This window comes from Jaminaea rosea, assembly GCF_003144245.1.
Source record: "Jaminaea rosea strain MCA 5214 unplaced genomic scaffold BDZ90scaffold_2, whole genome shotgun sequence".
NCBI lineage: Eukaryota > Fungi > Basidiomycota > Exobasidiomycetes > Microstromatales > Jaminaea > Jaminaea rosea.
The window spans coordinates 488,083-508,109 of record NW_020289976.1 but is presented as its reverse complement, the minus strand read 5'-3'; the positions used below and the strand labels follow the sequence as shown (position 1 = coordinate 508,109).

The 20,027-nt window shown below is 59.5% G+C and overlaps 8 protein-coding genes across 8 annotated transcripts; 7 read left to right on the top strand and 1 right to left on the bottom strand.

Moving 5' to 3' along the window:
* Positions 1-160: 160 nt before the first annotated feature.
* BDZ90DRAFT_263849 (ArfGap-domain-containing protein) lies at positions 161-2,052 on the top strand (the record flags this gene model as incomplete). Its single annotated transcript, XM_025508622.1, has 3 exons — positions 161-260; positions 330-377; positions 457-2,052. Exons 1-3 carry the CDS (start codon positions 234-236, stop codon positions 2,050-2,052), a joined length of 1,671 nt encoding a protein of 556 aa, XP_025364086.1. The 5' UTR covers positions 161-233.
* Positions 2,053-2,384: 332 nt separating this feature from the next.
* BDZ90DRAFT_236850 (putative KGD1-alpha-ketoglutarate dehydrogenase) lies at positions 2,385-5,989 on the top strand. Its single transcript, XM_025507306.1, has 4 exons — positions 2,385-2,668; positions 2,741-2,974; positions 3,048-3,278; positions 3,353-5,989. Exons 1-4 carry the CDS (start codon positions 2,460-2,462, stop codon positions 5,769-5,771), a joined length of 3,093 nt encoding a protein of 1,030 aa, XP_025364085.1. The 5' UTR covers positions 2,385-2,459; the 3' UTR covers positions 5,772-5,989.
* Positions 5,990-6,899: 910 nt separating this feature from the next.
* BDZ90DRAFT_230346 (putative Serine/threonine-protein kinase gad8) lies at positions 6,900-9,104 on the top strand. The gene is made up of 4 exons (XM_025505434.1): positions 6,900-6,924; positions 7,108-7,899; positions 7,971-8,144; positions 8,219-9,104. The coding sequence occupies exons 2-4, from the start codon at positions 7,270-7,272 to the stop codon at positions 9,071-9,073; spliced, it is 1,659 nt and encodes a 552-aa protein (XP_025364084.1). The 5' UTR covers positions 6,900-6,924; positions 7,108-7,269; the 3' UTR covers positions 9,074-9,104.
* A 321-nt stretch (positions 9,105-9,425) lies between these two features.
* On the top strand, positions 9,426-10,528 carry BDZ90DRAFT_230344 (hypothetical protein). Its single transcript, XM_025505433.1, has 4 exons — positions 9,426-9,893; positions 9,989-10,066; positions 10,157-10,255; positions 10,383-10,528. The coding sequence occupies exons 1-4, from the start codon at positions 9,697-9,699 to the stop codon at positions 10,393-10,395; spliced, it is 387 nt and encodes a 128-aa protein (XP_025364083.1). The 5' UTR covers positions 9,426-9,696; the 3' UTR covers positions 10,396-10,528.
* Positions 10,529-12,313: 1,785 nt separating this feature from the next.
* BDZ90DRAFT_110524 (hypothetical protein) lies at positions 12,314-13,039 on the top strand. Its single transcript, XM_025503224.1, has 2 exons — positions 12,314-12,672; positions 12,975-13,039. Exon 1 carries the CDS (start codon positions 12,354-12,356, stop codon positions 12,567-12,569), a length of 216 nt encoding a protein of 71 aa, XP_025364082.1. The 5' UTR covers positions 12,314-12,353; the 3' UTR covers positions 12,570-12,672; positions 12,975-13,039.
* Positions 12,889-14,562, top strand: BDZ90DRAFT_110517 (hypothetical protein). The gene is made up of 3 exons (XM_025503223.1): positions 12,889-13,457; positions 13,541-14,160; positions 14,499-14,562. Exons 1-2 carry the CDS (start codon positions 13,131-13,133, stop codon positions 14,150-14,152), a joined length of 939 nt encoding a protein of 312 aa, XP_025364081.1. The 5' UTR covers positions 12,889-13,130; the 3' UTR covers positions 14,153-14,160; positions 14,499-14,562.
* A 1,679-nt stretch (positions 14,563-16,241) lies between these two features.
* Positions 16,242-17,614, top strand: BDZ90DRAFT_110117 (hypothetical protein). Its single transcript, XM_025503220.1, has one exon. It carries the CDS (start codon positions 16,472-16,474, stop codon positions 17,240-17,242), a length of 771 nt encoding a protein of 256 aa, XP_025364080.1. The 5' UTR covers positions 16,242-16,471; the 3' UTR covers positions 17,243-17,614.
* On the bottom strand, positions 17,364-19,106 carry BDZ90DRAFT_110403 (hypothetical protein). The gene is made up of 3 exons (XM_025503222.1): positions 17,994-19,106; positions 17,726-17,911; positions 17,364-17,619 (listed from the first exon to the last, which is right to left on the bottom strand). Exons 1-3 carry the CDS (start codon positions 18,928-18,930, stop codon positions 17,558-17,560), a joined length of 1,185 nt encoding a protein of 394 aa, XP_025364079.1. The 5' UTR covers positions 18,931-19,106; the 3' UTR covers positions 17,364-17,557.
* Positions 19,107-20,027: the final 921 nt, after the last annotated feature.

The window sequence follows — 20,027 nt, the reverse complement described above, 5'->3', positions numbered from 1 at the left end:
TCCAGGGTTAAGCACGGTAAGGCGGGCAGGGCTAATCACTCGCAATCCGCCTGCTTAACACGCGGGCTAATCATCCGCCAAGGCAAGGCGAGCGTGTGTGTTGCTTTGCCCCGACGGACCTCTGTCTCCTTGCCGCCGCCGCCTCCGCTGCTTCCACGAGGGCTCGAGACGACACCCAAGGCACAACAGCCAATCAACTCCTTCCTTCGCTCCCTTCGCAACCAACACCCACCATGGCTTCAGGTCCGCCTAAAGAGGAGGTGAGCGCACGATGACAATGCACAGTAGGTGAAGCCTCGTCTCACTGTACTCAACCTTCGCATCTACAGATCGCAGAGATCTTCAAGCACCTCCGCACTGCGCAGAAGGGCAACAAGGTGAGCGCACAGTCGCGCCGATGAATTGATGTGAGCCTTTCAGCTGAAGTTACCTGATTTCTTCGTCTCTGTCGCCCAGGTCTGCTTCGACTGCGGCTCCAAAAACCCATCATGGGCCAGTGCAACGTACGGAATCTACATCTGCCTGGACTGCTCCTCCGTCCATCGTAACATGGGCGTCCACATCACCTTTGTCCGCTCCACCAACCTCGACTCGTGGTCATGGGCTCAGCTGCGTATGATGAAGGTCTCGGGCAATGCAGCAGCAGCCGACTTCTTCTCCAAGCATGGCGGCAGCCACCTCCTTGCGCCGTCGACGGAGGGAAAGGTCAAGTACACCAGCCAGGCTGCCCTCGCTTACAAGGATGAGCTCAAGCGTCGACTGGTGGCTGATGCCAGCCCTGGACAAATCAGCGACCCAGTCATTTTTCCAGGACTTACTTCGAGCACAGCGGCGGCCGCGCAAGCTGCTGCGAATGGCGGCGGCGCAGCATCAAGCGCAGGCGGCGACGATGATGACGACTTCTTTGACGAGTGGGACGAGCCGGCACAGAAGCAAAAGAAGGCAGCAGCAGCAGCAGCAGCAAAGGCTAAGCCTGTCGTGGCCAAGACGGCTGCCCCATCGCCTGCGGTCTCCCTGCCACCAACGATTGGCCGTGGACCTCGCCCTTCCGATAAGGTCGTTGACGCCCCGGCGTCAGCGACTGTAGGCGCTCCTCCTGCTCTTGCTGCCCCTGTTCCCGTCACATCATCATCTCTTCGCCCATCTTCTCGCACCTCAACACTAGGCGCTGTCCGCTCTGGCGCTTCAACGCCCACGGGCTCAGGGTCCGCAGCTGGTGGAGCCGGCGGCTCGAAGCTCGGAGGTGTCAAGAAGGTGGGAGGTCTAGGAGCCAAAAAGGGGGGTCCCGCAATTGACTTTGAGGCTGCAGAGCGCAAGGCAAAGGAGGAGGAAGCAGCCAAGGCTGCGGCTCTTCGTGAGGCAGAGCAACGCAAGGAGGCAGATCGTCAGGCTGAGGACATTGCCAAGCAGGCCATCCAGGCGGCGACGCAGGCACAACAAGCAGCCGCGGCAGCCAAGTCAGCGGCGTCGCCACAATCAAGCGGTAAGAGCGGCGCCGCTCCCACGTCACCTACTTCGAGCGGCAGAGGCAAGATCAGCGGTGAAGTGGACCGACTTGGCATGGGCTTTGGGCGTATTGCTGTGCGACAGGGCAAGGTGCAAGACGCCCTCGAGCGGGAGCGTCAAGCTAAGGTAGCGGCGCGTAGCGCAGCTGATGCGGACATGCCGGACTATGCGAGGTCCAAGTTCGCAGCCCAGAAGTCCATCTCATCGGACCAGTACTTTGAGCGCGGAGGCTATGATCCAAACACCTCAAACGAAGCGAAGGAGCGTCTCGCTGGTCTGCAAGGGGCGACGAGTATCTCGAGCAATCAGTACTTTGGGCGTGAGGAGCCGGAGGACGACGAAGGGGGAGGAGGCGGTGGGGGCGGATACGGTGCTGGGTCTCCTGGCGCGGATGGCGACTGGGCGGTGGAGCTCGAAGGCCAGGCCAGAGAGTACTACGCACGCTTCATGGCCAACCCAGATGTACAGAGTGGGATCGAGAGCTTCCGTGCTGGTGCGATGAAGCTCAGCCAGTACCTCGAGGACATGTCGCGCAACGGGGCGTGAGCGGGGCGGGTGAGCGAGGGCGAAGGGCTACTACAGATGTCACTAGGTGTTCGTGTGAGACGTAATGACCCAAGCCGACTTTTCATTATCCATGATCTTGGTGATGAGCATGGCTGGTGTGTTGCTCTTTCCTGCAGCAAGGTGCGGCTCACGCGGCCCAACTAGACGTCTCCCACTCTTGAGGAGCTCGCGCCTGTGGCTCCTAGCCACTCCGTCTCCCGCCGTCTTTGCCGCCCGCTCTGACTTGGCGGCTGTCCTGGTCCGCCCGCACGCCCAGGCCGCGACTCGGACTCGAGGCGGGAGTCTCTTCTCGAGATCGACTAGCTGCGCCTCTTGAACCATCATTCTCCTTCTCCACAAACACAAACACTCCCTTCCCCCCTTCACCACCACTCACTCCACCCGCAATGCTGAGGACGGCTAGCCTTCAGCTGAGGGCGACGACGCTTCGCAGCAGCTTGGGCACCAGCCGGGCTATTGCGGCGCCGCGAGCTCCGTGCTTGGCTTCCGCTGCTGCCGCCACTCGCTCATTCAAGACCTTGTCCAAGAGCCAACAGGCTTCTGCTGCTCCTCAACAGCCTAGCGCACCAAAGGGATCAGACTCTTTCATCACGACGTGCGTGCATCGATGTTACCGAGGTGTGCCTCTTGAGACTTACTCCTCCCGCCCCCAACATGTCGCTCGCAGCAACAATGCCTACTACGCCGAAGAGATGCACCGCAGGTGGAAAGAGGACCCGTCCTCTGTTCATTCGTCGTGGGACGTCTACTTCTCGGGACTCGACAAAGGCTTGAGCTCAGAAGAGGCGTACCGCGCTCCTCCTACCCTAATGACCCTGCCCGTTGAGGCTCCCCCGGTCCACATGGGCAGCTCAGAGAACAGCGTCGACGACCACCTCAAGCTCCAGCTTCTCGTTCGAGCGTGAGCAGCGATGCGAGCCAGGCTGAAACTCGAAGGCGAAGTCAGCTGATCCAGTCGTATCCCACACCCGCAGATATGCCGTCCGTGGTCACCGCATTGCCCGCCTCGATCCTCTCGACATTATTAATGCGGAGCGTGATGGCGCTGTGCCCCCCGAATTGACCATCGAGCACTACGGATGGACTGAGAAGGATCTTAGCAGGGAGATGCAGCTCGGTCCTGGTCTGCTGCCCAATTTCGTCAGCGCTGGTGTCAAGAAGCTCACCATTGGCGAGGTCATCGAGGCCTGCAAGCGCATGTACTGGTGAGCAGGCGCAGCGAGTGCGCAGCGACAACATCGAGCAGATACTGACGCTCCCTCCTCCGGCTCTTTGACAGCGGCTCCATCGGCGTTCAGTACGTCCACATCCCAGACCGCGAAAAGTGCGACTGGCTGCGTGAGCGTCTCGAGACGCCCGAGCCTTTCAAGTACTCGATCGAAGAGAAGAGGGCCATCCTCGACCGCCTCATCTGGTCCGACTCCTTCGAGCGCTTCATCGCCTCCAAGTACCCCAATGAGAAGCGATTCGGTCTTGAGGGTGGAGAGACGCTCATTCCTGGTGTCAAGAGCATGATCGACCGCACCGTCGAGCACGGCGCCGACTCGATCACCATCGGTATGCCTCATCGTGGTCGTCTTAACGTTCTCGCCAACGTCATTCGTCGCCCCATTGAGGGCATTCTGCATCAATTCGCTGGTGAGGACGTCGAGGGAGGTGGAGATGTCAAGTACCACTTGGGCGCCAACTACGTCCGCCCTACGCCCTCTGGCAAGAAGGTCTCCCTCTCCCTCGTTGCCAACCCGTCGCACTTGGAGGCAGAGGACCCAGTCGTGCTGGGCAAGACGCGTGCCATCCAGGACTTTGCCGGCGACAAGGACCACAAGACCTCGATGGCTCTCCTTATGCACGGTGACGCTGCCTTTGCCGGCCAGGGTGTCGTCTACGAGACGATGGGCATGTACAACCTGCCCAACTACGCTACGGGCGGCACGATCCACCTCGTCGTCAACAACCAGATTGGCTTCACTACCGACCCTCGCTTCGCTCGCTCGACCCCTTACCCTTCGGACATTGCAAAGTCCATCGACGCTCCCATCTTCCACGTCAACGGCGACGACCCCGAAGCTGTCACCTTTGTGAGCCAGCTTGCTGCCGACTGGCGCGCCAAGTTCAAGAAGGATGTCGTCATCGACTTGGTCTGCTACCGTCGTCACGGACACAACGAGACCGACCAGCCTAGCTTCACGCAGCCTCGCATGTACGAGGCCATTGGCAAGCAGGCGTCCACCTTTAAGCAGTACTCGAAGAAGCTCGTCGACGAGGGCTCCTTCACGCAGAAGGACATTGACGAGCATGAGAAGTGGGTCTGGGGTTTGCTCGAGGAGGCGGCTGAGAAGTCAAAGAGCTACAAGCCTGGAGAGCGCGAGTGGCTTTCTTCTGCGTGGGAGGGCTTCCCGTCACCCAAGGAGCTGGAGGAGACGATCCTCGAGCACAAGGAGACTGGTGTCGAGGAGGAGAAGCTCAAGCACATCGGCAGGAAGGTCTCGTCCTTCCCCGATGACTTTAGCGTGCACCGCAACCTGGGTCGTATCCTCAAGAACCGCCTCAAGACGATTGAGGATGGCGAGAACATCGACATGCCCACCGGTGAGGCTCTGGCTTTCGGTTCGCTCGCCATGGAGGGCAACTACATCCGTGTGTCCGGTCAGGACGTCGAGCGAGGTACCTTCTCTCAGCGTCACGCTGTTCTCCACGACCAGAAGAACGAGCAGATCTACACCCCGCTCAACGATCTCAGCAAGGACCAGGCGCCCTTTGTCATCTGCAATTCTTCCCTCTCTGAGTTCGGTTGCTTGGGTTTCGAGCTCGGTTTCTCGCTCGTCGACCCCAAGAATCTGACAATGTGGGAGGCCCAGTTCGGTGACTTTGCCAACAATGCCCAGTGCATCATCGACCAGTTCATCGCATCCGGTGAGCGCAAGTGGCTGCAGCGCACGGGTCTCGTTGTCAACCTTCCCCATGGCTACGACGGTCAAGGACCCGAGCACTCCTCTGGTCGCCCCGAGCGCTTCCTCCAGCTCTGTGACGACAACCCCTTCAAGTTCCCAGACGAGCAGGCCATGAACCGTCAACACCAGGACAGCAACATGGCCGTCACCTGCCTGACGGAGCCTGCCAACCTCTTCCACGTCCTGCGTCGTCAGGTGCACCGTGGGTTCCGCAAGCCTCTCATCAACTTCTTCTCCAAGTCGCTGCTTCGTCACCCTCTTGCCCGCTCGAAGCTCGAGGACTTCCTGCCTGGTAAGGGAGGCTTCCGTCGTTTCTTGCCCGAGAAGTTCCCCGACGAGATCAACAAGCCAGAGGACATCAAGCGTGTCATCTTCTGCTCTGGACAGGTCTTCGTGCCGCTCATCGAGCACCGTCGCGCCAACGAGATCAAGGACGTGGCAATTGTCCGTCTTGAGCAGCTGAGCCCTTTCCCGTACGAGGACGTCGTTGCCTGCCTGGACAGCTACCCGAATGCTCAGGTGAGCTTCACGCAAGAGGAGCCGATGAACGGCGGGTTCTGGGACTATGTGAACCCGAGGTTGAGGACTGCCTGCAGGCATACGAAGCATCACAAGGACAGCCTGACGCTGCTTTCAAGCAGGCCGCCCTACTCGTCGGTGGCTACTGGCTCGAAGAAGGTGCACAAGGCGGAGGTGGAGCAGTTGATGAAGGACTCGTACGACCTTGACAGGAGGGCCAGTGATTGAGCGGCGAAGGGGCAGCAGCAGAGGCGAAGGACAAGCACCGGGTTGAGATGGAGTGCGAGAGATCAGGAACGACTTTGATTGTGGCCTATGCCTTCATCTTCAATGACACAGACACACGTCTCATTTTCTCTACGCCAGGCGGCGGGCGCACCTGGCTCACGCGGCTGATATCGAGAAAGACGGCAATGATAACCTGATGCCGAGATAGCATGGAACCTGTTGCGCCTTCCCTTTGTGTGTCGACTCAACTGAGATCGTTTCTCCCTCCCTGGTTCTCCCTTATGTGGTCTTGGTCGCATCGAGAAGGACTTTTACCGCGTCCTCGTGTGTCGTTCTTCGCCGGGCCAGGCCACACTTTTGAGCGGAGACGACGGCGTGGGAAAGGCTTCGACCGAGGAGTCGGGCCCAGTGCCCCTGGCCCACTGCTCCCCGTCGTCGTCGCCTCCCGCATAAAGAGAGTAGTCAGACGCCGCACGCCGCACGCGCCTGATGCTTAAGCCTGCAGAGGGGAAAGCACGGCCCAGCAGCCGCTTGAGTGGGAGTGAGTGGGGTTGCGTTGGTTGGGAAGGCGAGGAGCAGACGACGAGATGAGGGCGCCGCCGACTCGAAGAAGGCTCAATCGACCGACGGACACGAGCGAGAGCCTCGCAGCGACGACGACGCATCAGCTATCCGACAGTCATCGCTGTCACATTCCCTTGAATCTCTCATTCATTCATCGTCACCGCCGCATCGACGCTACGATCGCAATCTGCGCCGCCTCCGTCGCCACAACCTGCACTACGCTCCTTTTAGCGCTCGAGCCTTCGCCTTGAATCGCCGCCCTCATCGCCGCGAGACAGCAAGCTAAGACTCCACTCTGCATTCGATTCGTAACGCGGATATCATCTCGTTCAACGTACGTCTCCATCCCTCGCGAGACTATTCGTTGCCTCCTCACCACCACAGAGCAAGGCACAACCGCCGTCGTCCGGCAAAAGAGAAGAGGATCCATTCGCCGACCTCGCCCCGCCGCCTACGCCGACGACTTGGACCCGATCTGATCGCGTGTGACTCCGCGTGTCCATCGCATCACATCGGCGCATTCGTTGCCTCCCTCTTCATCCCTACGGAACCCACACAACGTATCCCACCATGTCGTCCTGGAAGCTCGGCAAGAGTGAGTAGAGGTAGCAGCAGGCTGAAGACGGAGCTGTTGGGCTGCGCTGGTAGGCAGCGATGAGGTGCTGCTCTGCGTAGCTGAGAGTGTGGACGAGGTCAAGGCGCAGGCAAGCGTGTGCCAGGCAGCGGGCTCATCCTCGTCATTCCATTTCACCCCCAACTCTGATAAAGCTTGCTGACCAGTCCCTGCGCTACCGCTCCATCGATCCCCCTCGCAGAAATCAAAGAGGGAGCTCTTGGCTCTCGATCAGCCTCGCAAGTCTTTCCAGATCGATCGGCCACCCCGACGCCAGCGACCGTCGGCGGCGGCGGCGATAGCTCTACATCGTCGTCGCAGATGAATGCCACTCCATCCTCCTCATCCTCGCCGCCCTCGTCGTCCTCGGCAAGCTCTCTCGCCTCTTCGACGGGGGCTCCCATCCCTCGCTCGGGCATGCTGACCATCCGCGTCATCGATGCCAGAGGTCTGTCCCTGCCGCAAGGCACCAGCACCCCTCCTGCCATTGCTAAAGCCCTGGCCCACTATGGCACAAGCTCATCAGGTGTCGGCGGCCACTCGCTTGCCCACTCCTTTGCAGCACCGCAGCAATCAAATCGGCAGAGCATGCAGAGAAGACAATGCTGGTGGCTCCCCTACCTCGTCCTCGAATTCGACAAGAATGAAGTCCTCATCGATGCTGTAGGAGGAGATGTTCAGGCCCCCGTCTGGATGTTCAAGGCTCACTTTGATGTCTCGAGAAATTCAGAGATTTCGCTGCAGACGTACCTGCGGTCGGGCGAGGGCCCCGAGTCGCATCCGGCTGGCAAGGATGGTCAGGGCGACGACGTCATGGGCGTCGGGGACATCTTCTTGGGCGGGATCAAGTTCGTGCCGGACTTTGAGACGATGAGGACCTCCAACGAGTGGTACACGCTCAGCGGCGGCAGCGGTCAGGTCCATGTTGAGGTCTCGTACAGGACGCAGCAGGTGCGTGCAGGGCGCGAGAGAGAGAGACGACAGAGACGTGAGCTGACCATTGCCTCTCGGTCATCGCGCAGGCCTCGCTCGACATGGAGGCATTTGAGCTGCTCAAGGTCATTGGGAAGGGCAGCTTTGGAAAGGTAATGCAGGTACGCAAGAAGGACACATCAAGGATCTACGCGCTCAAGACGATTCGCAAGGCGCACATCGTGTCGCGGTCCGAGGTGACGCACACCTTGGCAGAGAGAACCGTGAGCAGCGCAGCGACGAACAATTCCAGGGCGATGACGCTGACGTACGCTTTTCCCGCCTCTCCTCCTCGCAGGTCCTCGCGCAAGTCAACAATCCATTCATCGTGCCGCTCAAGTTCTCCTTCCAATCCCCCGACAAGCTCTACCTCGTCCTCGCCTTTATCAACGGCGGCGAGCTTTTCCACCACCTGCAACGAGAAGGCCGCTTCAACGAGGAGCGCAGTCGCTTCTACGCCGCCGAGCTCCTCTGTGCCCTCGAGCACCTGCACGGCTTCAACGTGATTTACCGCGACCTCAAGCCCGAGAATATCCTTCTAGACTACACAGGTCATATTGCGCTGTGCGACTTTGGCCTCTGCAAACTCAACATGGGCGATCAAGAGAAGACGAACACCTTCTGTGGCACGCCAGAGTACCTCGCTCCCGAGCTCCTATTGGGCCACGGTTACACCCGCGCAGTAGACTGGTGGACGCTGGGCGTGCTCCTCTACGAGATGTTGTCGGGTCTCCCGCCATTCTACTCGGAAGACGTCAACGAGATGTACCGCAAGATCCTGCAAGACCCGCTGCGCTTCGGCGAGGAGATCTCGCCCGATGCTCGCTCCCTCCTCACTTTGCTCCTCAACCGGGACCCGAAGCAACGTCTAGGCAGCGGCGTAGGAGGAGCGCAGGACATCAAGCGTCACCCCTTCTTCGCGAAGCACGTCGACTGGCGCAAGCTACTGGCAAAGAAGGTGCAACCTCCCTTCAAGCCTGCCGTGGCGAGCGCGATTGATACGAGCAACTTTGATCCAGAGTTTACAGGAGAGACGCCCGTTGACTCGGTCGTCGATGATTCGCACATGCTCAGCGCTACAGTACAGGAGCAGTTTGTTGGCTTTAGCTATAATGCGCCGAACGATCTGCAGCAAGGGGAGTCACTGCGATGATAGGCGAGCGAAAGGAGGTGGCGACGACGACGACGGCGTTGGTCGGGAATGGCTCGTTCTTCTCTCCTCGATCTGCCCGCTCGTGCACCCCTCTTGACATGACAATTGATGAGTTCTATCATTCAGCGCCTTGCCCTCGAGATCAAAGCTGTGCCGTCGCCGTGGTTCAAGATGGGCGGTGCAGTGCAGCGAGCTCAATTCGGCGTGCGTGCGTGTTGAGTGGCGTGGCGGCTTTGGCTCTGACTGCCTGCCCCCGACTGGCCCGCCGCCGTCTTCGCGGAACTGACTCCGCACTTGGGACTTGGCGGCAGCAAGGCCAGGCACGGGACGGCAGCAGCAGCGCGATGCAGCACCTTCTCCTTTCCATCTCACCTTGCTCCACGTCGTTACTACATTCGCTCAAGAACATCAGCGACGCCTACGCCTACTTAGCGCCGAAAGAACCACTCGAGAGATGTCAAACAAGGATGTGAGTTGGTGTTGAGCGCCGTGTCAGAGAGGAAGGGGGTCTCGAAGGAAGCTGTGTAGCAGAGGTGGCGGACCCACAGCTGGCCGATAAAGAAGCGTCGCCATGCTGCGAGGTAGCTGCTATTGCCGGTCTGTCGTAGCTTGACACAGGGGGCATGGGGGCATGGCTGCTTTTCGTCTTGATAGCTATCGAGACTGACCACTTGATCCCCTCCTCATCTCGCTTCTCTCGCAGTACTACGGCGGCGGCGGCGGGCAGCAGGGTGGTTACCCTCAGCAGGGTGGCTACGGCGGCTACCCCCAGCAGGGCGGTGGATACCCACAGCAGGGCTACGGAGCTCCTCAGCAAGGCGTGAGTAGCGGCCTCCCTCACTGAATTCCTCGCGTTCGTCCAGGACCTCGAGGCTGACTCCCTTCTCCCGTTCGCGGCCCCTTCCTTCAATGCAGGGCTACTATCCCCCGCCGCCTCAGCAAGCCTATGGAGGACAGCAGCCTGGCTACTACCCTCAGCCGCAAGCGCAGCCTGTGAGCGGTCTTCGCTCTGCGCCTCGCCGCCAATCTAACCAAAGCTGAACTCCTTCGACGGCCCATCCCCGTCTCCCTTGCCCTGCGCAGGTCTACGTCCAGCAACAGGGTCAGAAGAAGGGAGGCATGGGTGCGGGAGCAGGCTGCTGCGCCTGTCTCGCAGGAATGTGTGTCTGCTGCTGTGCTGAGGTGAGTCTTTGCCGCCGTCATCGCGCTGCCCCTCGCGCTGCGTTGTGGCATCGCACGACTCAGGATCATGATAACACCCCGCTGACCCTGCCCCACCTCGTTCCTTGCGATGCTTTCCACCGAGAAGGAGATGTGTCTAGACTGTATGTTCTAAGGCTTCTTCGTGCTGCAGACCCTTTCTAGGATTTCATTCGAATGTGCTTGTAACTATTCCCGTATGCCCCAATCCTCCCCTGTCCGTAATGGCCGATTCTCATTCTGACGCGCTACCGTGTGGGCGCTGAGCGACGAGGCAGCGTGTGAAGTCTACGCTACGGTCAAGCGAGGGCGAAAACTGTCTGCTCTAGCTCGTCTAGTAGACAAGACTCAGATTCGTATCGCATATATGGTCGAGTAGGAGGCCGCTGAGCATGGCCGGTCGGGCCGGTGGGGTGGTCGGCCAACGCGTCGACTGCGCGGCGGGCAGAGACTAGCGGCCGACAGATCGACGAGTCCCAACCAGCGTGCTCGCCTTGACTCGCGTCTACATCCCTTTCCCTTCATCACCACGCCAGTCTTCTCACCAACGTCATCTCATCATGAACTCACCAACTTTATTCGTCTCGGAATTGTCTCACTTGAGTCAGAGGTGATTCAGACAACGGAGGCAAATGCGGTCTTGGACGCTCCACGCCACGTGATCGGCATTGCGGTCATGCCAGCAGTCGTCGTCGATCGTCAGTGACACTTCTCCCTCCTCTCTCATCTTTTCCATCCCGAAACACATCCTCGCGGCTGGCATCTTCTTCACGCTCGGGGGGCGCCGCCTTCGCCCTCTCGTAGCCAGCGTCGCTACTGGCGCCAGCTCCGCTCAAGCTGGCTCGGCCAAGCTCGTCATCATCTCAGCGGCTGCCAAGCGGGCTTTTGCCGCGCTCGCGTTCAACGTCGACATCGTCAATCGCTCTTGCTCGCGCGATCGAGGATGGCGTCCTCCTCCATCCCTCCTCTTCCCCTCGTGCATCACTAACAACATCGACTGGACGCGCCTTCATTCACGTGCCTATGGAGAGAGCTTCAGTAAAGTCAAGCTCGATTCGCCCAACCTGGTGTTGAGCTTTGCAAAGCAGTAGCCAGGCATTCTTAAAGGCCGCTAGCTTTGGTACTGTCCAGGTATGCGACGACGTGTCAATCGCCAAGCTCATCTTTCCAAAGATGCCCGTCGCACTTGGACGCGAACACCATGATGTCGAGGTGAAAAGTACACCCGGCCGCTCGATGTCAGTTAAGGGTCAAACATGAGCGCATCTGAGCCGCCAAGGATCAGAATCCATACAGCAATGCGGCTCGAACGCTCAGCTCAGTAAGCAAGGGTTTGGGATTTGACGGTAACGTCGCCCTTCGCAATGCTTGCGCGCAAGAGGCTACTGCACCTACCGCATCACGGAACGATGCCGACGACTCAGACGAGCTCTTGTAGAGCTTTCAGGCGTGAAGCGAAAGAGTACATCCGGTGGACAAGCACTTCAAAGCACACAGCGAGCTTGCCTGCGGACGACGACCTCCTTCCCTGCTGCCTTACCTGTCAACGAAGTAGCCTTCACCACCAAAAGAGCGACCTCATGGAGCTCTTATTACCATCACCATCATATACGAAACATTGACCTATCACCCATATGCAATAGGACCAGATGGTCGCCAGCCTTGACCTCCAAATTCGACATCGTGCTTATGTCAGCCTGGTCCAACCCCGACTCCTCCTCCCGCCCCTCCACATCCTCACGGCCTCGCAGAGCAGCTCGAGACCAACACTGCGCCTGCGGGTGGCCCCATCCCCCTCTTGAGCAACGAAGAGATGAGATGCTGCGAAGCCCCTGACCCCTTGCCCAACCCTCCAGGCATCCCAGCCGCCCAGCTGAACATCATCATGTGCTGCTCTCGCAGCAGTGGCGCAGCTCATCACCATCATCCACGCTCCACCACACCCTTGCTCACTAACAGCTCGTACAGGTTAGCTCCCTCCCTCCACAGGTAACTGGCTACCATCTGAATCGAGGTCTTCTTTCGCGTCCCTGGGCTCCAGACTGCCACTCGAGGCTTGGGTGATCCTTCGCTATCACTCATGATCTTAGGCCCCTTGTCGGCACGAAGGCTTCGGATTCGTCCTCGAGGTCTACCTCTGGCCTGCATTCTCTTCATCTCAAGTCGAGTCGACGTTCTCCCTCGTCCTGCACCGCTTGGGGAGGGCAGCGCGGGCGCCCAGTCAAGCCCGGGACCGCGTCACAGCTCGGACAGGCAGCAACCCGCGCCCGGCATTCAATTCCAAGTCCTTGCCTAGCCTGGCTGCCTACTACCACAAGCCTACGTAGAGTATGGAGGGAGCTGCTTTGAGACCTTGCCATGGATTGATTCATGCTACGCTGCTAGGATGATCTCGAATGGTGGGTACTCAGAACCTCTTTGCCGCATTCAGGTCCCTTGAGGCAATCGCGGGTGTCGTCGAATGAGACATGGCAGCTCTGTGCTGCACACTGTTGCTCTGCGTTGTGTTGGACTCGAGCAGCGAGGTCGAGCATCGCGTCAATCAACACGTCCGAATGAGGGTGGACGCGAGAGCGGACAAGCACCCTGTCCTCTTTCCCACAACAACCACGACGTACCACGCCCGCACAGCCACTCATCATCATTGCCATACTCGACACTCAACATCATCGCCATCGACTCGACATCCACCTGCTCTCAGCCATACCCTGCCTGACTCCTGACCTGCCTCGACTCATCCACTTGCTCCTTTCTCGTCCGGTCAACGACTTTCCCTCATTGCCCTTCACTCTTGGGCATCGTCCTCCACCTCGCTCCTCGCGACTGCCCAACGCTCGCTTCTCCCGCTTCCTCGATCATGTCATCATCCGCTCCTGTCTTCTATGCGCCCTATCACCATGCTGAGCTGGCTCAGAGGGACAGGATCATCGAGGATCGCGAGGGCGCCATGTGCGATATGTTCTTCTCGCACATGGATGAATGTGCAGCATTGCGGAGTCAACTCGACACGACAAAGGCTGCGCTGGACGCGAGCATCACTGCTCTTGACGCTGTGCGGCATCAGCTTCAAGAGCAAGCGCCCTTTGTTGACACGGGGATCAAGATTGCGCTGGGTGTCGTCTTCACCCGCTTGTACTGGATGGCAAAGATGACATATGGCATCTTTGAGTACTATAGGGTCAGGGTGAGTTGAAGGAAGCCGGCGATGACGAGGTTCGATTCTGAGTCCCTTTGCTCCGTCAGGTTGAACCGGATGTCTCCTCCAAGTACTTGGACGCCTCCGAGAGCGAGATGTTGGGCCGCGCAGGTCGCAGCCCAAGCTTCCAAGCCTCGCTACAGGCTGTGTACTGGACACGCGACCAGGTTCTCTCACCTGCGACGACGATGGGACCAGCGCCGTACAACCTCTTGCTCTCTAGACGGAACCACGGCGCCCACACTGCTCATCCCCTGCGCGTCAAGAAGATCCTGGAGTGGCACGAGCAGTCCATCTCTCGTGGCGGCGAAGGCTACATGTCAGCCGCTGCTTACAAGCTGCTGCAGGATGGTGGCTTTTGCCTCGCCTTTGGTCTCGAGCTAAGCGCGGTACGTAGTGGCTCGATGGCCTCGTTCAGACTTGATGGCTTGCTCATTTGTCATTTCACTTCTCCTTACCGCCGCCTCGCTCTCCGCCTCGCCCTCCGATCCCGCTTCTTGGATCCACATCTCTCCTCTGGATTCTCTCACCATGATTTTCCGCCGGATACCATCAGACCGAGGACGAGATGGACGCAGTCGGGCCGGTCTGTGATGGGTGGAACGTGTGGCGGAGATCGAGCCGTGGACCCGACCCCGATCATCCGATCCCTTCCTGGGCGCTGCAGGAGGCCAAGGAAGTAGCGGAGGCGGTCAAGGCTTTGAGGCCACCCACGGCCTCGACTTCCACGCAAGCGCCAAGTTCCTTGCGGTCTGCGTCATCTTCGCTCTGTGCGCCCAAGCCGCCACATCGCTCGTCTTCGCTGCTGGCTCTGCAATCGGGCGAGAGGGCTTCGTCGTCTTTGGGAAGAAGAGTTGATCCCAGGCCGCTTGCGTCGCGACTTTCATTCTCGCCGCAAGTAGCGACAAGTCAGGCAAGAACGGAGCATGAGCGGGTCATTGAGCAGGCGAGATCGGAGTCTTCGTCGCGCCCGTCCTCTTCGGCGCAGACATCCGCCAACTCGACGAAACGGGAGCCGAAGCGAAGGAGAACCATGAGACAGCGCCTGAAGCAGACGTTGCACGGCTTCAGGCGAGACGGCGAGAGCGGGAGCGGCAGGTAGATCATCCAAGTAGATTTGTAGAAGCTTTGCCGCGTTTGCCTTGTACCACTAGTTTGCACGTCCTCATCCATAGCGCACTGGCCTCTTCTGTACAACAGGCTCCACAGCATAATGATCAATCCTCCTCCAGTTCATTCGATTATTCATTGCCGCATTTTGCTCTCCTTCGTCGAGTTGTGTGCTTGCGAGAAGGCGTAGCTGCCGCTTGCCGGCCCGCCCTCTCCGTCCCGCGTGTCTTGTCAAGCTTTATAGACGCGCCCAACTGCAAATGTGCTCGCCGCGGAGAGTTTAGCCCAGCGGTTTGGCCACCGCTGGGCGACGCTTGACGAAGTGTGTGGATGGACGTCCTCAGGCATTTGGGACCTACGCGTAGGTCCATGCCTGCCAGAAATAAAAAGACTGCCAGCGTCTATAAATTGAGGAAGCCCTTCGGGGCGGCCAGACGATCATGTTTTTTTTTGTTCTGTGCCAAGGCGGGGCTGGGTGAAGTAACATAATCTGGCACCTTAAAGGTGGGCGGCGGCTTGCCCGCTTGACCGTGGGCAATTGGCGGCGTCGCCGCACGCTCCTAGGCGTCACGCACGCTTGCCTCCCCGCTCAGTTCAACACAAAGTCGTCGATGCACAGGCACATCATCGACTGGACAGTGGTCGCCACGAGCATCGCAACCACCGTGAAGGTACGTATTCTGGATGACCCCAAGCAGCAGCACGCAAGGGCGTCTCCCACCCTGCAGCCGCTCGCTCGCCGTACGCTCCGCCCTCGCTGCCACGATGAGGATGCCTAAGGCGGTCGCCCTGCCGATGTCGCCGCCGCTACGGATTCAGAGAGTAGTAAGACGGCTGCAGCAAGCGAGGACAGGGCTTTGATGATAATTCTCGCCCGCTCCTGCTCGCACCATAGGTGACGAGACGGTCTTCTAGCAAGTCACAGGAGCTTTCATGGGATTAGCGAACCGCGGCATCTCAAGCGCTTCATGCCTATCGTCATTCTAACCAGACCTCGCCCTACAGCACCGCGGTCTACACCGCCGAACCGGATCGCACTACGTCCATCCCCTTCTCATGGCAGAGGCGATTAAGCTACAGAAGCGAGCGATCCGAAACGGCATCACTTTCATGCTTCAGGCCGACGTCTACGAGCTGCTGGACAAGGGAAACTTCTTCCTCGCATTCGGCGTTCAACGAGCTGCGATGCGCATTGGTCTGATGCTGTTGACTGCGACTGATGATTTCGCTCACCCAGCATACTTCCCTGCGTCCCTCTGCATTGCTCCCGCAACAGCGTGGAAGTCATAAACAGGCTAGGCGCCGCTGGATATGGGCTCGCCGTGTGTAGCAAGGCAAATAAAACGCAGCAGCCAGGGCAGTCGATACCGGGCTGGGCGAAGAAGGCAAAGGACGACGGCGGTGCGGGCAAACAGAGGTTCCGTTGCTGCATGAAATGCGGACAAGCCTCAGGGGAGCTAGAGGAAGCACGAGTGAGCCACGCAGGCGCTCAGCTGTTTGTTCATCGACCACTCGAGCACACTCAGCGACCTTGAAAGATGCCATCGCGAGCAAAAGAAGGGCTGATATCGATGTCGATGCCTGGCAGCAACAGCGACGACCGTGCTTGAGCGTAGGTGAGGATGAGCGTTCGCGGACCAGCTTGGTGGATTTGATGTAGCCACGTCGTCGTCATGGGCAGCACATACCATCTTTGACGTCGACGCTGATGCATTACCTTTAATTCCTCGATGCTCTTCCCGCGATATCGCCGCTACCACTACGACCCGAGAGATCACTCCGCCGCGGCGTCGCCGCTGCTATCACTACGTTTGAGAGATGACTCCAGCTACAGGCGGGCAACGGACCAGCTCATGAATGGGTCTGAGATGTGATGGTTTTATGACCGCAAGATGAGGGACAATGTAAAGATAGAAGGTGCCTGTACCCAAAGACCAATACGGACTGGCAATCTCGCCTTGTCCGTCCTTCTACCTACACGCCTCCGCCTTGACCCTGGACATCGCACACGAAGAGTCCCCATGCATGGGAGCCAGGCTGCCCCAGAGGATATGAGAAAAAGATATAAGATGATCGAGAGAAAAAAAATGAGTGAATCGGCGTCTGAGATGATTGAGTGGTGGTTGCGCTCGCTCGTCTCGCGCAATCTGCGACGAGTCGATCAGCGCTTGCGCTTGCTGCGGGTGGAGGAGGAGGCGGCTGCCTTCCTCTTCCTGGTCGTCGTCGTCGAGGGGCCTGCCTCTGCAGAGGCCGCCTGCTGCTGGGGAGCAGGGGCTCGAGAGCCGGAGGCGATGCGGCTGCTCCTCCTCACCGTCTGCTGCACCGCAGCGCTGTCTGTCTCTCCCGCCGTCTCCTTCGCCGTCTCTCCCTCTGTCCCTGCCTCCGTCCCTGCCTCCTCCTCCTCTTCCTCTTCCTCCTCCCCCTCGTCATCTCCCTGCTCCCCGTCTGTCTGCTCCACCCCTCCTTCCTGCGTGTCCTCCGTCTCGGAGGCTTGGGTCTTGCTTCCTCTCTTTTTCCTCGTCATGGTGACCGGCGGCATGGCAGAGCGCAGGCCGAACACGCTCGCAGCACCTGCGGCGAGATTCTGTAGCGGCGATGCAGGGCCTTTGTTGCCCTGCTGCTTCTTCCATTCACGAAGCGCCTTCTGGAAGCGGGCGTGCTGACAGGGACAGGCGCAAAGGGCAGAACGAGACTATGGGGGAAAAAGAGCCTCCGCGCTCCACGGCTCCAGGGTAGTAGTACTCTCGGCAGGCCGGATGAGAGGGATGGAGATGGGCCTGGCATAGGCCCAACGCTGTCCGCGAGACTTGACGCAGGAAATGTCGAGAAAGGAAGCTGCTGGGCGACGAGGCTGCTGCTGATCACTGTTTGCTGCTCATCCTTGGATGGGTGTGACGCCCAGTGGAGTGCTGGACCAAGGGTGAGGCGGACGTGAAGTTGAGTCGAAAGAGGGAAGGCGCGGTGAGTGAGCAAGGAGCTCAATGTGAAGGCAGGTAGACAGAAGAAGTGTAAATCGATGGGCAGACTCGGCCTCCCGTGCCTAAGAACCAGCGCGTGGGTGCAGCGAAGCGGTAGAGGTAGGGGCAGGACGCGGAGATATGGCGGGTCAGCACGCTGGTGCTGGTTGACACCGTAGTCTTACTTACCAGCGCGCTCCAACAATCTCCTTTGGGCGCCAGAGAGGAGGACAGGGAGGATCTCGTCCGCGCGAGGAGCCTTGGTGTCGTGGAGGATGGAGAGGAGCTCGGCCGCCGTGAACACCTTGAACGTCGCTCCGTCGATGTCTCCTTTCAGGTAGACAATGTCGGCGGAGATCTTGCTGAGGAAGTACACTAGTAAGGAGAGGAGAAGGCGCGGTCAGCAAGCTGCTGCGCTGCAAACAATGCAACGAGAAGACATCATCGATTCACTCACGGAGCGTGCGGCGCTCGACCGACCAGGCGTCGTCGCCGAACAGGATGATCCTGTATGCCCGCTCGAACTGGGGCAGGTCATCCTCCCAGACCTGATGCTGTACTCTGCCTCCTTTGACAGTGAAGCTCGCCATGGCACTCCCTACGCGACCTGTGAAGAAGATCTTCACTTCGCCGTTTTGGGGGTTCGGGTGCTTGAAGCCCCGCGCCGGGTCCCCGAAGAGGTGCCAAGAGCGCTCGAGTACTTGGACAAAGTGCGCGAGCACCTTGTCCATGTCGTAGCTCTTGCAGTCCCCTGGAGTGGACCAACGGACGATGCCAACGACGAGGTCCTTGACGAGAGGCTGGGGAGGGTCAAGAGGAGGCTGGGAGGGGTCGGCAGGCGCGGTGTTGGAGTCCTCCTCCTTGACGGTGTAATTTGCGGCCTCCTTGATGAAGTGATCCAGAGCGTACGCGCGCGCGATCCTTCCAATCTCGACCACACGCGCCAGTTGCTCCGCCGACTCCTCTCCCTCGCCGTCCATCTCGCCGCCCGCCTCGTCTTCAGCCTCGCCGGCAGCCTCGCCGCTCGCTTCACCGCCCGCCTCACCGCCCGCCTCGTCGCCATCCTCGTCCATGTCTTCATCCTCCTCCTTCGTCTCCCCCTTTGCCTTCTTCTTCTCCTTCTCCTCCCGCTTCCTCTTCTTGTCCTCCTCCTCGCGCCTGAGCTCCTGCTCGCGCGCCTCGGCCATCTTGTATACCCTTCCCACCGCCTTCTCAGTCCCGCGTCGGTGCCTGATGTAGGCTAGACCGACCTTGTAAATCTCCTCCCTCGCTGCTGGATCCAGCGCCTCGGCCTTCTCCACGGTCTCTGGTGAGGGCAGAGGGATGCTTTCTGTGGGCATCTCGAGGCCTGCCCGCATGGCAGCGGTGAAATTGCTGCTCTTGAATGTGACCATGGTGAGGGTGGAGCTCGTGAGAGGGACAAAGCTGGAAGACGATTGGAAGTCGTCTAGGACCAAACGCGATTGCCGTTGAGACGTGTGCACGAGCCGTCACGATGACGCTTGTGCTGTTGGTGATGAGCGTTCGCCTGATGCTCTGAGTGTTGTCTTGAGGACGGAGCGGACGTGCGACTGAGTCGGCGTCCCGACGGGAGGGGCGGTGCGATTGAGCCATAAAGTCAATGAGGACGTCGTGCTCGAGCTTGCTCCACAGACGTGGGGAGGTGACGAAGTCGACCTTGAGTTGCTTCAGCGATGGACCAGCGGCAAGATGGAAGCACTGAGCCAGGCCTAGGACGAGAGCATAGATGGTGTGCCGAACCCTGGGGATGGGGGACACGGTCTGTGCCAAGCCGCCTGCTTGCCGTGCCGAGTACACGACTGATGCCTACAGCGACGGTCTTAGAGCAGGACCATGTCGAAAGCTAGCAACTACACAGCTGCATTGTGACGGCTCAGCTCTTCTCCTTGACTGTGTACTGTGCGAGGCGAGTGATGGTGACGGTGACGGTGACGTTGACGTTGACGGTGATGGTGACGGCGATGACGACCGAGGGCAGACTTGCGACAATCAGTCAGATACGCATGGGTGGGTGGTAGAGCCTTGACGAGTGGGTGCTGAGGCGAGACTGGGACCTAGCTTGAAGCAAGTGAGCTCGAGTGCGGGCAGGTGAGGCCGATGAAGAGTGCTGAGCTGGGCACCAGAACCCGCGCCACGGTGGACATCCTGAGCGAGGAGGAGGGCGATGGCTAGCGTCAGCCACGATGTGCGTGCAAGGATGCTGGCCGGCAGATGGGGCGGGTTCTGCGCAACTCACCGATGCTCTTGACGTCTCGAGCGGCGCAAGGCAGAGGATACCAGAGAGACAGGCGGGTCGAGTCCTGGCTGTGACGCTAGGTGGCAGAGAGCCGTGAGAGAGGGAAGCTATCGATGACGAGGCCGGCTCGTTGAGGATAGGCAAGGGTGTGTGAGGTGGGCGAGGAGAGAAGCCGTGACGAAGCGGGGCCGGGTGGTGAAGAGAGAGAGGAGATGGAGAGGAGGGAAGGGAGGC

Excerpts from the sequence above, each read along its gene's own strand:
- BDZ90DRAFT_110524 (XM_025503224.1), top strand. The coding sequence starts at position 12,354 with ATGATCTTAGGCCCCTTGTCGGCACGAAGGCTTCGGATTCGTCCTCGA.
- BDZ90DRAFT_230346 (XM_025505434.1), top strand. The coding sequence starts at position 7,270 with ATGAATGCCACTCCATCCTCCTCATCCTCGCCGCCCTCGTCGTCCTCG. Across the intron at positions 7,900-7,970 it reads TCTCGTACAGGACGCAGCAG|GCCTCGCTCGACATGGAGGC; the intron begins GTGCGTGCAGGG and ends GTCATCGCGCAG. Across the intron at positions 8,145-8,218 it reads ACACCTTGGCAGAGAGAACC|GTCCTCGCGCAAGTCAACAA; the intron begins GTGAGCAGCGCA and ends TCCTCCTCGCAG.
- BDZ90DRAFT_230344 (XM_025505433.1), top strand. The coding sequence starts at position 9,697 with ATGGGGGCATGGCTGCTTTTCGTCTTGATAGCTATCGAGACTGACCAC. Across the intron at positions 9,894-9,988 it reads ACGGAGCTCCTCAGCAAGGC|GGCTACTATCCCCCGCCGCC; the intron begins GTGAGTAGCGGC and ends CCTTCAATGCAG. Across the intron at positions 10,067-10,156 it reads CTCAGCCGCAAGCGCAGCCT|GTCTACGTCCAGCAACAGGG; the intron begins GTGAGCGGTCTT and ends TGCCCTGCGCAG.
- BDZ90DRAFT_110517 (XM_025503223.1), top strand. The coding sequence starts at position 13,131 with ATGTCATCATCCGCTCCTGTCTTCTATGCGCCCTATCACCATGCTGAG. Across the intron at positions 13,458-13,540 it reads TTGAGTACTATAGGGTCAGG|TACTTGGACGCCTCCGAGAG; the intron begins GTGAGTTGAAGG and ends GTCTCCTCCAAG.
- BDZ90DRAFT_110117 (XM_025503220.1), top strand. The coding sequence starts at position 16,472 with ATGAGGGACAATGTAAAGATAGAAGGTGCCTGTACCCAAAGACCAATA.
- BDZ90DRAFT_236850 (XM_025507306.1), top strand. The coding sequence starts at position 2,460 with ATGCTGAGGACGGCTAGCCTTCAGCTGAGGGCGACGACGCTTCGCAGC. Across the intron at positions 2,975-3,047 it reads CTCCAGCTTCTCGTTCGAGC|ATATGCCGTCCGTGGTCACC; the intron begins GTGAGCAGCGAT and ends CCACACCCGCAG. Across the intron at positions 3,279-3,352 it reads GCCTGCAAGCGCATGTACTG|CGGCTCCATCGGCGTTCAGT; the intron begins GTGAGCAGGCGC and ends GCTCTTTGACAG.
- BDZ90DRAFT_110403 (XM_025503222.1), bottom strand. The coding sequence starts at position 18,930 with ATGGTCACATTCAAGAGCAGCAATTTCACCGCTGCCATGCGGGCAGGC. Across the intron at positions 17,912-17,993 it reads GGTCGAGCGCCGCACGCTCC|TGTACTTCCTCAGCAAGATC; the intron begins GTGAGTGAATCG and ends TCTCCTTACTAG. Across the intron at positions 17,620-17,725 it reads GAGATTGTTGGAGCGCGCTG|GCACGGGAGGCCGAGTCTGC; the intron begins GTAAGTAAGACT and ends GCTGGTTCTTAG.